Source organism: Netta rufina, assembly GCF_964035555.1.
Source record: "Netta rufina genome assembly, chromosome: 8".
Lineage (NCBI taxonomy): Eukaryota > Metazoa > Chordata > Aves > Anseriformes > Anatidae > Netta > Netta rufina.
Window position 1 is genome coordinate 8907336 of NC_140131.1, and position 17444 is coordinate 8924779.

Genomic DNA, 17444 nt, shown 5'->3' on the forward strand with positions numbered 1-17444 from the left:
ACCAGTGGCAGGGAGTCCTGCCTCCTAGCCTGGCTGAGCACTCTGGCTGGACAGTCCTACAAATAAAGAGCACCAGGCTGGGCAGTGAACAGATTGGGATTTTAATCGATTTTGTGCCTAGGAAGGAAAGCTACAATCTCCTAACCTGATGTGCTAAATCACAGATTTACCTGCAAGGGATTTCTGGGAGGGAAGACACGCTCCCTGCTACACAGATGGAAACCGTCGGGTCCAGTAAGAACAGCGTGGGCAAACCTCTCAGCTCCCTCGTGATGATTGCAACCATCGCACAGCTCGGCAGTGGTTAGTTCCCATTCATTTTTTATAAATCATAGTAAAATAGCTTTAAAAAGCATCACTAAAAATGTAGGACGAGGCAGTGTCAGACAGCAGCACAAGTCTGCCTTCCCCCGGTCACAGGAGCAATGGGTTTCCTCCAGGGAAGGCCTGGCTGGGGCCAGAGGAACAGCAGCACTGGACATGTTGCAAGGAAAAGCTTTATTTTAAAAAAGTCCTTTCTAACAATAAAAGTCATTTTTAAAAATAGTAAAAAGAAGTAGTCAGAATGAGTTTTTTTCTTTTTTTTTTTTTTTCCTGCGGGGAAGGAAAGGGTAAGCATCTTAAATATTCATTTAAAATCCAGTGAATTGCTTTAGTAGTGGGATTTTTTTATTTTTTTTTAATTTTTTTTTGGTGGCTCATTCCAGTTCTGGAGGAGGCACCCAGGGAAGAGAGGAAAAAGCCTCATTTTGGGACATTTTCTGCTCTCTGGGTTCCTACCTGTCCCACCACACACTGAGCTCCTGGGCGAGCTCTGTCTCCCCCGGGGTGCTGCAGGGTGCCCTGCTCCACCCGGGCACAGCCAGGTGAAAAACAGACACCCCCAGGCACGGAGAGCATCACTGCCAGGAGGGAACACAGCAGCAAAATCCATCCCCTTCTCTCCAGTTAAAAAACAGCTGGGAAGGAGAGGAGTTTGGCCCCCTGCACCATGCACGGGGCTTTGTGTCCATGCACAGCCAAAGACCGGGACCCCCCCACCCCGCCCAGCCGATCCCACGACGGGGCAGTGTCCGTGTGTCCGGCCGTGCCCACGGCCACCTCGGGGCACCCGTCCGTGCTCCCCAAGCCCCATCACATGTACCGCTCGAGGCCGGTGGGGAAATTGGGCTGCCTGACGTAGGCGTTGCTGGAGCCGAACTGGCCAAGGGGCGACGCGGCAGGGAGCCCCAGGAGCTGCTCGCCGTGCTCAGCGCAGGCTGCGGGGCGCATGGCGGGCAGGGTCAGCCTGTTGGGAGCCCCGTAAAGCTGCGGGCTGCCAGGTGAATACCCGCCCTGCCCCACGGGCAGGTGGGGAGGCGAGGCGGCGTAGGGGTAAGGCAAGGTGTTGGGGCCAGGCCGGCCCAGCAAGCCGGGGCTGACGGGCTGAGGCTGGAAGCAGGGAGGCTCAGAAGCACCGGCGGAGCAGCTGGGGGCCAGCTCAGCCCCGGATAAACCCAACGAGGGGTGGCCCAGCTCGGCGGGTGGCGAGGGCTGCAGGGCCTGCTGCCCGCTGATGAGGCTGTCGATGCTGAACATCCTGGGGTGCTGCGCCTGCGGGGCTGCTCCGGCCCCGTAAGGATGGAAAACGGCTCCGGAGAGCTGGGGGCCGTAGCCGGGCGAGCAGAGGGCGTTGGGGTAGGGAGCAGCGGGCGCCATGGGGCGGGCGGCGGGCGGCGGGGTGAAGGCGCTGGAGTTCTGCATGTAGCCGGGGTAGGTGGTGATGTCGGTGCGCTTGAAGCGCTTCCTCCGGCGCAGGAAGCTGCCGTTGTCGAACATGTCCTCGGCCGCCGGGTCCAGCGTCCAGTAGTTGCCCTTGCCCGGGTGGCCGGGCTCGCGGGGGATCTTGACGAAGCAGTCGTTGAGGGTGAGGTTGTGGCGGATGCTGTTCTGCCACTTCTTGGGGTTCTCCCGGTAGAAGGGGAAGCGCTCGGTGATGAACTTGTAGATGCCCCCCAGGGTCAGCTTCCTCTCGGCGGCGTTGGCGATGGCCATGGCGATGAGGGCGATGTAGGAGTAGGGGGGCTTGCCCCGCTGCACCGGCCGCTTCCTCCGGCGACCCCCGGCTGGTGGCGGAGGCTCCTCGGGGGGCAGAGGAGGAGGAAGAGGAGCTGGGGGGCTGCCCCCGCCGCCCCTCGGCTCCGGCTTCACCGGGGGCGCCTGGCAGGCTGGGGGCGACCCCCGGGGGGGCCCGGGGGAGCCGGGGCTGGCGGCGGGGCTGGGGGCCGGCAGCGTGCACATGCCTCGCAGGCAGGGGAAGCCGGCCGCGGTCATATACGGCCGGAGGGATGGGAGTAAGGGAGGGGGGGCTACGGGAGAAAAAGCCCCCCCCGGGGGCTGGGGGAGAGGGAGGGGAGGGGGAAGGGGAGAGGGGGCAGGCGCCGCGGCAGCTCCCGGCGATGGGGAGCCGGGCCCCGAGCTGCTTTGCAATATATAGGGCGGCCGCCCCCCTGCCCACCCCCGGGGGCGTGCGGAGCCCGGCCCGGCCCAGCCGAGCCCTCCGATGGAGGGGGGGGGAGAGCCCGGGACCTGTCTCCCACGGGCAAACCCCCCCGGCCCCTCGCTGGGGCCGTCTTTGGCAGCGAGGCCCCCGGGGGAAACCCGCTCCCGAGCGGGCTGCGCGATCCGCCCGGGCGCTCGCTCGGTTTTCCCGAGCTGGGGGGGAAATTAAACGGAGCCCCGGCGGCCAAACCCAGGGCGAGTCTTATCCCACGGCCGGCCGCCAGCAGCAGAGCAGGTAAGGCTGCCCCCCAGCCCCCCCGCTGCCCGGATTTCGTTGAGTTCTTCCCTGGGAAAAGCGCTCCGAGGCGGCCAGGACGCAGCGATGGAGAGAGCCGGGGCTGCTCTGCCCCAAACCCTCCGGTTAGCTACTGTGCAGCCTCCTGGGTAAGGAAACCAAGCTTTTATTTTATGTTTTATTTTGTTTCCCCGTGGGAGAGTGGGAAGGGATGAACAGAGCTCGGGGCTGCCCGCAGGTACGAGGGCTGCGGGGCAGGGATGGCATTTGGGGGGCGGACAGGGGAAAGAGGGGGCTCCATCACCAAGGCTGAAGGTGGCACTCAGGAAGCCCTGCTGGGTGGCAGATGGTGGCAGATCCCTCCTATCCTGTGAGTAGTAAAAGTCACAGCCTTCAACTTCGTAACTTGATTAAAAGCATTTCCTAGAAGACAGCAGGACAAAAACCTTTTTCCACAGAGGCACGGAGATGTGGCTCAGATCACACCATCATCTTCCTCTCCTTTTTGAAATAAAAAGCCACCAAGCTTTTTAAAATAAGATTCTCCATCCCATCTTCCTTAAGCATCTCCTAGTGGTTTTATTTTACGGTTCAAGCAAGAATTCATTGCCCGGTTTATTTCCCACTGTCACTTGTTCCCTCACTTGTGCCTGCGTCTGCTTTTGTTCCTATTTTCTCTTCAGACGTTCCTGGTTCATCTTCTGCCCTCCCCAGGGCTCAGGCAGGGCAGCGTGGGCTCTGGCAGAGCTGTGCTGGGTCCAGTCCTGGTCAGCCACTGGGCGTGCTGGGGTAAGCTGCCTCAGTTTCCCTTCTGCCAAATGTGAGCAAGAACAGGGGCAATGGGAGTACTCAGGGGACAGAACTGTGCCTTTCTGCAGTTTGGTTTTCCTTAGATAGAAGGCAGCTCTTCAGAGAGGGAAGCAAAGCAAGAGCATGGCAGGGATCCTTAATTCCCTTGGGAGAAGAGGGAGAAAAGGACAAATACTCTAAATGCACACTCCTGGAGCAGTAAAGTTGAGTGTGTATCTGAGTGTCGGACACTTCGTGACGCACAGGCTGAGGATCTGACTTGCCCAGTCACCAGAGAAGGTGAGAAGCCCACGAAGGCTAAGGGAGTCATTAAAACCATTCCATGAAGAACGAAGAAAATTACCCCCGGGGGCTGGAGGGGGATGGAAACCTTCAGCTTTGCAGGCATGATTTTTTTCTTTAATGCAGACACAAAGATTTTTGTGTAGATTGATTTAGTGAGAAGCAGTTTGGAAAGGAAAAAGTTAAGGGTGTAAAGAAGGAACAGCTTTTCTCGGTTAGTCTCACAAGCAATTATTATTATTTTATTTTTTTTTAGGTGGTCTAAACATCAGAAAAATAATGGGAAATGAAAAACCCAAACTGTCTGAGTCTGGAGCTACCTGAGATGACATAAAGGAAAAGAGGTCTCATCTGCACAGCAGGAGATGAAGGCTCACCCTGGTCCGAGGCCCTGCTCCTGCGTAACGCTGGGCACCCCGGGAGAAGCCCTGGCCCTGTCTCGTGCTCGGGGCTGGCCGAGGCTCCAGGCGGTGAGCAGTTACTTGGAAGCTGTTGGGAGCGTTCAGACAGCTTCCAGCCTCGCAGGGGTAGGAGCTGGGTGGTGGAGCAGGTTTGACAGATGGACAGAGCAGGACAGAGGTGGGCAGGAACCAGACCGAGCCCTACTGCTGAACGAGGAAAGCCAACACAGACAGACACAAATTCCCACCTATGCTTCCTTACTCCACGTGCTCTTTTTGCCCTAGACATTTCATAAAAAGCTGGAAGGCTGTAATAAAAACAGCTACCACAAGCGAGACCTGTCTCTCTCTTTAAAACAAGGCAACGCAAAAGGAGTAAGTCAGGTTTGCTAAGCATGTGCAAGCTTTGCCAGCATCTGCTGCCTGCTCTGTCCTTGGCACCGTAACGGGACCATGGGGAAGGGATGAGAGGACCCTACCCAGCAGCAGCCCATGGAGCAGGTGAGCAGCCCAACGCATCCTCCAGCCTCTGGGCTATGCTCTAATGATACGTGGCCTCCCAGTGGGGCTCAAACCTGCCCCGAAATACCCCCATTTCTACCACCAACCACACGCACACGGATGTCCTGTGCTGGAAGCCACACAAGCACCGGCTGTGCACTTCTCCCAGACACAGGAGGAGATGACTACAGCAAAAGAGCACTTCTCGTGGACTAACTCAGCCACCAGGGTATTTGTAGGTAACAGCGCAGCAACACCCAGGCAAATCATTTCCTCACTAACAGGATGGGTATGGTACAGGCAAAGCATTTACCAAACTGGGGAAAAACTTCTAAAGAATGGAACTTGTAAACCCTTCTTCACCCTCGTGGTGAAGTTTTTTTCCCACTTCAACTATTTAAGATTTTCTGCTCAGAATTAAATTTCAAATAAAAAGTGAAGTTTTCTTTCATTCCTATGGAAATAAAGGGGAACAAAGAAAAATAAAATGCTTTTCTCCTGTTTTCTGTTTACAAAAAAAAATAGTACTCTTAACAGAAGTATCTGTTTAAACTTGAGGGAAAATGTAAAAGATTCTAAAAGACTTTGAAAACCATGATTGGGACAAAGCTTGGTTTGGAGTTTTAGAGCTTTGGCTTCTAAAAACTTTGGTGCGTTTATGGCTTGTTCATTCAAAGACAAATACCAACATTTGTGATAATCAATATTTAATTTTCCTTTTTCCTGGAAAAAAGGAAAGTGCCCCAGCTCCATGTCTCATGGCCAAAACCCAAGCCAAAGAAGGGGGCAGGCAGGAGGGCCAGGCTGAGCTGTGCCTCTCCCTGCTGGCTCTGCTGCCCTTCCCAGTGCCCTCAGTCAAAAGAAGCAGTGGAACAAACCATGACACAAATTCCTGAGGACAACCCCTGTGAGAGCAGATCTTTACAAGGAGCCTTGGTCTCCAACTTTCCAAGCACCTCCTTAACAGCCATCCCTTCCCAGCAGAACCCAGGTGCGCACCATCCGGGTTTCTCTGGGGGATGCGAGGTAGGCAATTAAAGCTCAGCGCCCTGCAGGGCTGTTTCATGAGGCTCACACAGAACTGTAGTGTTTTCGCCATGTAAACAAGCAGCAGGTCCGTGGGAGAACCTGGCCCACCAGGTCTGCTGAAAGCCTCTGCAAACCCATCAGAGGAAGGTGAGAACAGGAGTGGAGCAGGCAGAACACAGAGCCCAGCCACAGGCACCGAAGGAGGAGCAGGTTTCTTGCACTGTCCCACTATCTCCCCCTCCCTAACCCCACACCAGGAAGCCCTGCCGCCCCAGCACTCACTGGCTGCAATGCAATAGGCAAATTTGCTGCACAGACCGTCTGCATCCCATCCCAAACCCACCGAGGCTTGCATTTTTCAGTCAAATCAAGGGACTGACACCCAAATGCTGCACATCAGGGCTCCCAGGCAAGGATTTCACTGCAAAAGTTTCCTTTTCCCTCATCCTTCCTTTACCCTCCTGTAACTGCTGGACTGATTAGCTGCAAGCCCAGGCAGACAGGTAAAATCCCACCTTGCTAGCTCACTGCCAATTCTTCTTCCTCTGTTTAATGCTCCTGCCAGGAGCGATTCCATTCACTCCAAACACAATAGCCTTTTCCCTCCCCTTAGGCCAGGAGCACATCTCTGCCGTGGAAAATTTCCCTGTCTTATACCTCCGATGCGATCTGCCTGCAGCCAGCCTGGCAGGTTGGCTTCTTTCACACTGCTTAAAATGCTTGTGAAACAAAAGCCCTTTAATCCCTCCTGGCTGGGCCAGGCACCTCTGTCAGTCCCCTCCTGGTAGTGCAGGAGGAGGGATCTCAGCTGGAGGTGCAGGGTGCCCAGGAGCTGGTGGCTGGAAGCTGGGTAGGACACTGGGGACAGAGCTGGGAGCAGTTCCCAGCAAGGGTGCAGAGCTGAGGCCTCGTGTCGATGATGATCTGGGGGGAAGAAGAGCAGAGATCCTCCAACCAGCCCCATATGCTTGCCTGGAGAAGTTTTCAAGGCCCACAGAGCTATTGGGGAGCCAAAGGCTGGCAGCCAAGCACACTGCTGGGCATCCTAAAGCCTGGCAAGAAAAGAAGTAAGTCCAGAAGCAAGGCACCTGCCCTTGTGTTCCCCAATGTCTCTTCCCAGCCCTCCTGCCCCAAATGGGGACATCTCAGCACACATCTGTGCTGGTGAAGAAAAAGGCTGGCTGAAGGGGAGACAACACGGCTCAGGTTGTAGAGACCTCGGATCTCTGACTCCACTGGTGTCCAGTGACTAAAATTTCATGCAGTGACTTCAAAGTGCATATGGTGAAAGAAAAGGATCTCCAGCCACAACAGGCCCATGTTCATCATGTAATTTCCTCGGGATAAGGGAAGAGAGATGATTCAGACTCTGATTCATGCCTGTCCAGTCTGATCTGAGTGTTATCACACATTGTTCCTTGCCAAAGCTAGCCCTGCCCTGTGCCACCCGGGGCTGGCAGAAGCAACCCAGAAACCTTTTTATTTGGGTGGCTCACAAGGATTCAATCAGCTCCTTCCCACCTACCACTTCCAAAGCACCTGTGGGCAGCGGGGTCCTCCAGCTGAGATGGGAATCTCCGTACCACAGCGGCATCGGATGCAGGTGGGCAGCTGGCACCAGCACCCAGATCTGGGCTGCTTCTGTCAGCACCGAGTGCCTCTAGCTCTGGGGTAGCTGCTCAGGAGGCCCACACCACGCTGCTTTTGCTCCTGCCCCGGCCCTGTCCTGCTGGGTGGTGGGGCTGTGGTGGATAGAGCTGCATCCCGGCTCACCAAGCTGTGGGCTTTGCTGAATTGCTTCTGCTTGGGTGAGAAACAGGTGATGCCAGGCAGCCTTGGCCTCTTTGCTGGAGCTCCAAGCTCACCCCTCTTTCTGGTGGCTTTCTGCCTTCACACATGCTTTTCCCCAACCTGCTTTTCCTGCTCCCAGCCCTCATCCCATGCGCTCTGACTCAGGTCACTGCTTTGCCCAGCTGGCGTCAGGAAATCCCCTTGGCCCACGCAGGGTTGGCACCCAGACCAGTTCCGAGGCCTCCTTCCCAGGGCTGCCAATCGTGTTTTCATCACAGGTTTCTCCAAGGGGGAAGGATTTGTTCACACTTCATTGTTCTTCCCTTACGCGTGAGCACTGCGATCCTCCGCGCACAGCCCAGAGGGCAAAGGCAGAGCTCGCACTGCTGACGGTGCTGAAAGCAGACAGATGGCAAAAGCTCCCGGCTCCTTTTCAAGCCAGCCTCAAGAATTTGGCTGCCTGAGCAACCAGCCCAAGGAGTTTGGGGTCTGGGTTTGCCAGAAACACAGCCCAGTGCTGCCCGGACCCCTTGGAGGCAGCAAGGGCAGGCAGTGGACACAGCAGACGCCAGAGCCATTGCCAAGGGCTCTCAGGGGCCACCAGCCGAGAGCTGGCATTGGGCTAATTGCGTCAAAATTCATTAGGTTACTTACTGCCTGCGTTCCCAAGTGGCTGGAGAGGGACACCAGCAAGCAGCGACGCGTGCCGTGGCTGTGGGCACCACCTCTCCATGGATGGTGCCAGGACTTCAGGGAGGCTCTGCCTCCTTCCCCGCTGTTTTTCCCCTCCATGCTCTCCAGTTACCAGCTTGGCAGCCCCACACACAGCAACCGCAGCGACACCCGGGATAGGACCCAGCCAGGACACAAAGTCACCATTAACCTCGTATATCCAGGGAGCTCCCCCTCAAACTACTTGGGGAACAGGATGGGAAAGAGACACAAGATTTAGAAAACCAGTGGAGGATGATTTTTCAGGTGGAAGACCTTCGCTGAGCTACACAGGAGAAACACACCACAACCAGGACGGGTTCACGGCTGCTGGCCATCACTCAGCAGCATCATTTGGAGAAGGATTGGAAACACAGGAGGAAAGCTTGGTTTTATGCCCAGGGCTCCAGCACCGTGCCTGCTCCCTCCTACCTGCTGCAGCATCATATTGAAAAGGGAGATACTGTCCACCACCTGCCTCACAGGTGCATTAACTCATTAACCCATACAGACAAAACAAAGCGCTCAGAGCATGGAGAGTATCACTGCCTGATGCCAGCACCACTGAACGACACCCAAATTCTTGCAAACAACAAGCAAAAACCTACCAGCAGTTATCCCTTGGCCTGGCAGCCTGGACCAGGACTTGGGGAAGCAGCAGCAGAGCACGACGAGGCACTGCTGCCAGCCCACACCAAGAGAAAAGTAGCAGCCACATCACCATCGGCCTGGGTTTCACGTGTCACTGATCAACTCAGGTTTTAATTACGCCCCAATATCCCCCTGTCTCCTGAAACACAAAGCTCTCAGCCAGGCAGCTCCTGCCAGCCCAAGCTTCATAAAGAGCAGCCAGTGACCACGGCAGCCCAACCTTCGAGCCAGATGCTAACAGCTTTGGACAAGTGTGGGATTTTTACACCCCTATCTGCAGGGAAATCTGATGTTTAGTGCCCTGACTGCGAGCAGGTCACCCTTAAACCCCTGAACATCCCAGGCAAAAATAAAAAAAGGAAAAAGAAAAAAAAAAAAAAGCAAAAAAAAAGCAGCGCCGGAGGGGAATTGTACTGGCTCTAATCCCTTCTGCCATTCTGCATATTCATGGAACATTGTCATAACACATCAGCGGGACAAAAGGTCTGTCGGCACCTCCTCCTCATGCCTTTGATAAAGCATGAGACAAATGCTGAGTAAACACTTGGAATCCATTCACTGCCCCATTCTCATCGGGATGAGAAAGTCCTCCTCTTTCTTGCAGGCCCAGAGCTGCTCAGCCTAATAAAGTACGGCCCACGGGCTGTGAAAAGAGAGGCCTATGGATGATGAAAACATGGATTATCTCATTTCACCCTCCTTGTATCAGACCCTGCTCACATTCTGAGTGCACTTGGTCTGACACGCAATTACACACGGAAAAAAAAATTATTAAAAAAAAAAGGCCAGAGGGAGAGGGTATTTGGAGAACAGGGGAACTGTCCATAAAATTTCACAGATGACCTTTCCCTAGTGGGAAAGTGATTTGTTCCTGCCCCGTGACCCAGCCCAGCCATCGCCAGGACTTTTCACATTGACATCAGCACTTTCCTAAACGATGCAGCTCCAGACAAGAGAAGAAAGAACACCCAAAACGGAGCTTTGCAGGTCACTTCAAGGCCTGAGAGCCCAGAAAGCCCACGGGATGCTGCCAAACACTATAGCTGGGGCAGGAGATGTCCCCTGCTCGAAGCCAACCAGCTCCACACCTACATAGGCATGGATCCACTGTTGCTCTCATCACACAGGTAGACAGAGGGACCAGAGCCACCTCTGCAGATGACCAATAACCCCCAGAAATCAGCAAAGAGGGGTTCCTTACCTTTAGATGACTTGGCCAGGATTACTCAGGACATCAGTTGCCAAAATCTCCACCGGGCATTTCCAACACCAATGGCAGCTGCCTCTGTTGCCCAAATTTCTGGAGGCTTGAGCAAAAACCCCTGCAATAAAACAAACAAATAAAAAAGCTTATATAACCTCAAACAGGGCAAGGAACTGGCTGTTTTGAAAGTAATCATCTGGAAGAAATATTTTCCATATAAATGCCATTCTTTATTTGGAAGAATACGGGCAGTTTTCAGTATGAAAGTTATGAACACCGTAATACAAATATATCTATAACAGAAAACAAGAAATAGATTATGAATTGCTGTCAAATGATCAAGAAACAACAAACATACTGCTGCTTAATGAGGGCCTCTTCTCTTTTAAAGAAGTGCCTTGTAAACCTGCCCACTCACTGAAGGATGAGGGAGCTGGCTGTAAACGGTGTATTCAACACTTTTGTCTCTGCAAAACCCTAAAGTTCATTGGTCTTGCAAACAACAGGCAAAAAACAAACTACCAGCAGTGATCCCTTGGCCTGGCACATTACCCGTGAATGCTGCAATTCAAGTTTTTATGCATTTTACAAGGTGTTTGTTACCAAACACCTCGGAGGACTCACGAGTCACTCGCTGGACTGGGTGGTGAAGCCCGGAGCCAACAGCTCCCGATGCCATAAGAAATTTGCCAGTGGTGCTATGCCCAGATCCTCCCAGATTACTTAGTCACATAACTCCCAGTCACTTCCAAATGATCTCAACCGTCCTTGGGAGCTGAGCCTCGAGCTCAGCGCTGGGCGTTTCTCACCGGCAGAAGGCTCTGGGCAGCTCCTCTGCCTGCCCAGCCAGGGCCCCAGCCTGCAGGGCTTTGGGGCTGTGAATTCAACCACGTTGGTGATAAACATGGGGTTTGAGAGAGCCAAAAAATAGCCACTAATCTCTTTTTTCTTTTGCTGCTGTGTCTGGCAACAAGTCACCCAGGGGCTGTGCCCAACCCCAGCTGCCCAAAGGATGCTCGGTGCTTTGCAGGGCAGGGCACTTCACCTGTCTCACTTCTCAGCATGCAATCTGGCTCCGCCACCCTCAAGAGCTCCCAGCCCCAGGGAAGGGTCAGAATTTGGCCCTGAAGATCGATGGGGATTTATTTATTTTTTATTTTTCCATCCATCGAGGCGGGTTTGGTACCTGCCACGTCCTGTCAGCAGCGCCGGGGTTAGCGCATCAAGCCTTAAATCGACAGCGTTCCTCTGAAAACCCGATAAGTAATTGGGGGATCTGCTAATAGGGCTTGTCAAAATCAATTGGGGTTAAACACCTTTAGCTACAATAACAGCCACCTGACCCCGGGCTCCAGAAACCGCTGCTCGGAGGGACCCTGGGGGGTTACTCCTGGCTTCCCACTGCTTTGGGGCAGATAAAAGAGCAGACGATGCAGGGCTGGGTAATCCATTCAGCCCGGTGCACCGAAGTGACAGCTCCCAGAGTTTCTGCAGAGCTGATCCCTGCTGGGAATCATGCTCAGGGGGAGGAATCCGCCCAACCAGATCTGGGCGACCAGAGTTTTCTTAAATTCAATTGCCTGAAGGAGAAGGCAAATAGCGTTTAAGCGGAGGAAAGTGCCTTAAAACCACATCGTTGATACAATGGTGATACAGCCCACTCCGCTGACGCCTGAAATGATAATATTTTTTTTCTTAAATAAATAGCTCGGCAGTACGAGCCCAGCCCCCTGGTGCAGGGAGGCTGCAGTGGCTGCGCTGCCAAAGGGCTCCACACCGGGCTCACTGCCGAGCCTGGGCCAGCTCCGGACAGGCAGACAGCGGTGCTCACACCATGCTGAGCACCTCAGATCCCCCCAGGGGATCCCCACAGCACAAGGAAAGTGTTTCCCAGCCTCACAGCTCCCTGTAGCCCATGTGTCAGGTCTGCTGTGCTCCAGCTCCTGCTCACAGCTCCAGCAGCGCTGGATGAACCAAGGGGGAGTGACGGCTCCTGGATAAACCAGCACAGCTCCAGCATGCCAGCAATATGGAATAAAAGGGTTCATTCTGGCCTACAGGGGTTTATGGGAATGCCAGGACACCTGGACTGTCACCAGCACAGGGTGAGCAGTGGCATGGATTCAGCCCAAAGAGCAGCTGAGGAAAACATGGGGAAGAGCAGGGACATGGGGAGAAGCAACACTCATTCCTCCCCAGAGATGGGATGCACTTCAACTACCCATGCACATCAAGTGTTAGTGGTCTACCAGCCCAAAGCAAGAAAATCGTGCTCTTCCCACATCCAGGATCATCTCCACTGCAGCCCAAGGATGCTGCTGGCCTGCACAGAGCAGGACTGGAGGCTGCAGGGCAGATGAAATCAATCTGCTGGGACGGCTTCTTTCCCTGGAGGACATCCAAGGGGACCCTAATGTGCCCCTTTCACCTGGGCTCGTTTTTTCACTAAAAACCCAAGAGATATTAAACAAAGGAAACTCAGAGTGAGCTGAAAGACTCCACATGGCTCCCCTTTAGCCCTACCCTCGGGAGCCTGATGTCTGAAGCAAGCCTAAAACAACTGTCATCGGCCGGGGGGCGCCTTGTCCCGCGGAGCAGCGGCTGGTGCCACCGAGGAGGCATTCAGTCTAAATTAACTCTAGCCCTAATACCTGAGCAAACATTTTCAGCTCGAGACTTAATATCCCTGGACATGTCTGCTGTCTCCCAGGTGAATCCCCAGATAAACAAGGTCAGCTCAGCTCTAATGCGGCCGTAAAAGGCTGTCAGTCAGCCCAGGGGGTCTGCTCGCAAGGTCAAAGGAGTTCTGAAAGGCACTGGGGCCAGACCCGCCCCGCCACTCATTTTAAGTGCAGGAAGGTTTGTTTTCTCCTTACAATGTCAGGTATCCCAAATTTAGGATTAGATGTCAGCCACCACAACGCTGCTCTTTCAAAAGCAATAAGAAAATAAACACGTGCACACACACATCCCCGGCTAATTCCATGCACTGCACCCACCTGCAGTTGGGGGGTGGAGAGAACCCCTTCGGTGGGTCCCACACACCGTGTTCCTGGCACAAAAGAACCCCAAAAGCAGCATCCCTCAGTCAAAACACACGTTTATGGTACCTCCACCAGAATAATCCACTGCACAGGTCAGTTCGTGGCCAGTTTATCCCTTTTGGGGTGGAACCGTCATTATTCTTCAGCAGCCCTCCTCCTCTCCCTGTTTGTTCATCTCTCCTAAAGGGTTTTGGCAACTCCTAGCAGCCCCTTGCATCTCAGCCAGGGGAGCAGGGCAGGTTGCCCGCTGCATGACCAGCTGCTGTGCCCTGGGACCTCCTAGGAGCTGGTGGCACCAGGCAGTGTCAACCCAGACCCATGGAAATGTGATATGAGAAAGTCTCTGGATCCATCTAAGCACTGCTTTACAGACACAAAAAATACATATAAGTGAAGGTGAATATGCAAGAGAATCCATCTCCCACGTCACCTTATGCTGGGCCCACACAGCAGTGCCCACAGCGAAGAGCAGGGGGGTTTCAGCCTCTCTCAGGAGGGAAGGATGGGGAGCAGGAGCTGCCCTGGCCTCTTGGAAAGAAAAAGAAAGACAAATGAGCTCCTTGGAGGGGGAATTATTTGACTACACACAAAGAGGCGAACCTGAAGAGACTTGTGCCAGGAATGCCTGCAGCGAGGCAGGCTGTTGACTGACAGCAGCACCCTCCCTCCACGGCAGGCAGTGCAGCAGAGAGTAGGGGAGATGTGATCTTCTCCATACCTAACATCCCCGTGTGCTCGGGGAGGCATGGTGTCCCCATCCTCTGCCTGCTGTTCAGTTCACCTTGTTGTGCTCTGGCCATCTACGGACACAAATGGATGAGGAGGACTTTGCTGCTGCATCTCAAAGACATTTATCAACGTCCAGCCCCAAGCAACCTCAGCAGAGGTGCCCCAAGCCACACAGAGGACCCAGCTCATGGCACTAGAGGCAGGTAACCACTGCCTCTTTGAGGCATCTTTGCTCCAAGGTTGTCAAAACAGCCTCTACACCTGCAGGTGTAGGTTTGGTCCTAAGTGGCTATTTCAACACAGCGTGCGCACAACTGGGGAAAGCATTTCAGCCACCGAGTGATTTCTGGGGAGAAATCATCCAAGTGGCTGAATATTCAGGTGTTACTGCGCAAAGCTATGGCTCTCAAGTCAAACCAGATTAAGAAACGGCCATCCTTGATGCCTGCAGCTCCGTGTTCACTGCTGCAGCTCCAGAAGGGATCAGTTTTTAACCTGGATCATGTGGTTATTCAGCTAACCACACAGCCTGATAAAACAGTCACAACTGCACAGCATAGGGGATGGCAAATTGTGGCATAGCTGTAAGCAGCTGGGCCAGGAATGGCTTTTTTCAGACGAAGCAAGTGAATTGTCATTGTACTTAAAACAAAACTGAGTCGACACCATCGGCAGTCTGTCCTGGAGCAAACTTCCCAAGTGGTATCTCCTGGTGAAAGAAACCAAAAAACCTCCAGAAAGCAAGCAGACAACAAAATCCTACTGAACATTAAGGACGACAATCCCTCATAGGCAAGGCTAAAGCATTTCCCCAGAAAGCTCCTCCTCCGTGCTGCCCATCACAGGAACATTCCACAGCCAGTTAATAATATCCCAAGTCACTGCCCCCCCACCAAAGAAAAATAAAAAATAAAAATCAAGGCAAATAAATCATTTAAAAAAAAAAAAAAAAAGTCACTGTCCTTAAACATCCTCAATATTTCAAACTTCACTTTGTTTCAACATTCCTAAAACAGTGTTTTTTCAACAATTAAACCGTTAATCTTTTTTCAGATCCATTCACGACTCTATCTAGATGCATTTATCTGCCTGAGCTCAAAGCCAAGGAGCAAGCAGGCATTTCTTTTTCCGGCTCCTAGAAGACAATAGTGTCACAGCATTCGCTCCCAGGCTATGAATGCATTCAGACATTAGACTTTCCTCATTGCAACTCAGCCTAAAATACGATTCTCAGTTTCATCCCATGACATCATGCTCTCAAGATCCCCCCTCATCTAACTAAAAATCACTTCTCATTGAAGGCTGTGAGAAATTCTCTCTCCCAGACTGCCCCAGAGAGGCCTCGGGAGCTGCTGTCACCAGCTCCTTGCTCTGCTGGAGATGGTCACATCCGCTGCAAGACAGGAGCGGCCCTCCCAGCCACCTGCTTTTCATCCTAATTTTAGGGTTAAACTGTTCTTGAGGTCTGCCAGGCACTGGGATGCAGGAGCTGAGTTGGACACATGCCTGTCTCTGTGCCCCTGGGCTTGGCAATGGTATCCTCTCCCACTGCCTCATCCCAGCTTGTCCATCAGTGCCCTTACTCATTCCAACAGCATCTTACGTGTAGGGGCAGCTCCTTCCTCGCCTCTCCTCACTTCTCCACTCTTGGTAAGTTTCGGCTGAACCAAGATCCCCTCTCCAGCAAAGGCGCTGGAGCTCATCCTGATGCACTGCAGCGGTAGGGAAGCTTTGGCCAAGGACCAATTCCCTTCCCTTTCCCAAAAGATGTCATCCCCATCCCAGAGCATAGCGTGATGGATGTTTTCACCACTATCAACAAACGCAACACACAATGCAACACAAATGTGCTCACAGTTTAGAGAGCGTGTTCCTCCCGTCCCCTTCTGCCTTGCCTGCTGGAATTCAGAGATGGCCAACAACTATTAAACACATCAATATAAATGTTAGTAGATTGCTTCTAATAGGAAACAAAAATGTTTTGAGCAAAGCTAATTGCCGGGAAATAAGGTCGTTCCAATATTTCAGCGGGGGGTTATAAATCTCTTGGTTCCTGCCTCCTCCCAGCCTTAAGGTTTTACAGATGTTGCTGTCAGAAGGAGAAGAATGATTTCAGATGCTTGCTTCCACTTCACATTAAAAAAAAATTTACATGCATGCAGTAAATTGCATGGCGAATTTTCTTTCTTCAAGGAAAACGCTCAAATCACAGCAAACAAATTATAGAAAATCTGCATTGGGACTCCTAAAATCCTGTTATGGTACAAAATGCTCAACACATCAACAACTGTCAAACTTTAACATATAATTCAACTTGGCCAGTCACACTGACTAACCAAATGCTTCTTCCAGCCCTCTGCTTCTTCTCACCCCTCTCCCCCAGCAGGTCTGTGCTGGGGGCAGAGGGACACCACAGGGAGGTCAGGAGCCAGTGCTGGTCCTTCCTGGGCTAGAAGAGGAGGAGAAGGTACTGGGCAGCCATGGAAGAGAGCTGTTGTTTTTGCAAAACCCTAATCTAGATCCACATCAAAATGTTCAAGAGGACAGAGAGAAGGAAGAAGTTACAAGAGGAAGGTTAGGCAAGAAGAGAGTGTCCATCTGTGCACAGGCTGCTCAGAGGAGTTAACCATTTCCTTGGGAAACACTCTCCTGTTGGCCCCATTCACCAGCGGGGTCACCCAGCACCCTTCTCCTTGCACAGAGAGGCTGCTGAGCTCCTGGGAGCCCCAAAAAGCCCAATGCAGGCACCAAAGGAGGACCTGAGCAGGCCTCAGAGGCCCAGGCCCGGCACCGCCATGGCAGGAGCCACATTGGCTCGTGTTGTGGCAGAGATGTGCACATAATAACACACCGATTGCTCGGCTTCAGCTCCCTGAAGCTCATTTCAGCCCTGCTGGGCACCACTGTCACACACTGCAGTAATTTAACGTGACCTTTATCCTAGCCCAGTGCAATCCCTTCATTCTCCTTTAACTTCACTTACCTAACTCCTCAATACCACCCAAAGGGCAGGAGGGCTCTGCCTCCTCCCCATGTTCACCACGTGCCGTGGGGCTCAGGGACATCTCTCTGAGGCACCAGGCTTACACCAAACACACCTAACACAAGCCAAGGGGCCAGGACATCTCACAAGAGGCACACTTTATTTTTCCAACCCAGCAGAAGCCGTGCCTCCCCTGCTGAGATGCCTGGAGCCAGCTCTGAACACCGTGGGCCTGTTCCAGATTTACACTCTTTTTCCTCAAGCTCAGAGATCGCTGCCGAGCTATCTCTCATCCTGCTTTTGGCACCTCCTTGTATTTTAAGCTGTAGTCATACCCTCCAAACCCCACGTCCAGGGAAGGGAGCATCCAGTTCAGCTCCCTTTGCAATCTCAGGACAGCAGCACGACTTCTCCCACCACGGTGGGGTTACTGCTTGGATCTGATTTCAGCAAAACCCACATGGCACCCTTAAAAAAAATAAAATAAAATAAACCAAGTCAGAAATAACTAGCTGGGACAGGAGAGCTGATG

At 53.1% G+C, this 17444-nt stretch overlaps 1 protein-coding gene across 1 annotated transcript; it reads right to left on the bottom strand.

Annotated features, from left to right (window-relative positions):
- Positions 1-922: 922 nt before the first annotated feature.
- Positions 923-2313, bottom strand: FOXE3 (forkhead box E3; the record flags this gene model as incomplete). Its single annotated transcript, XM_084290985.1, has 1 exon — positions 923-2313. The coding sequence occupies one exon, from the start codon at positions 2311-2313 to the stop codon at positions 1135-1137; it is 1179 nt and encodes a 392-aa protein (XP_084147111.1). The 3' UTR covers positions 923-1134.
- Positions 2314-17444: the final 15131 nt, after the last annotated feature.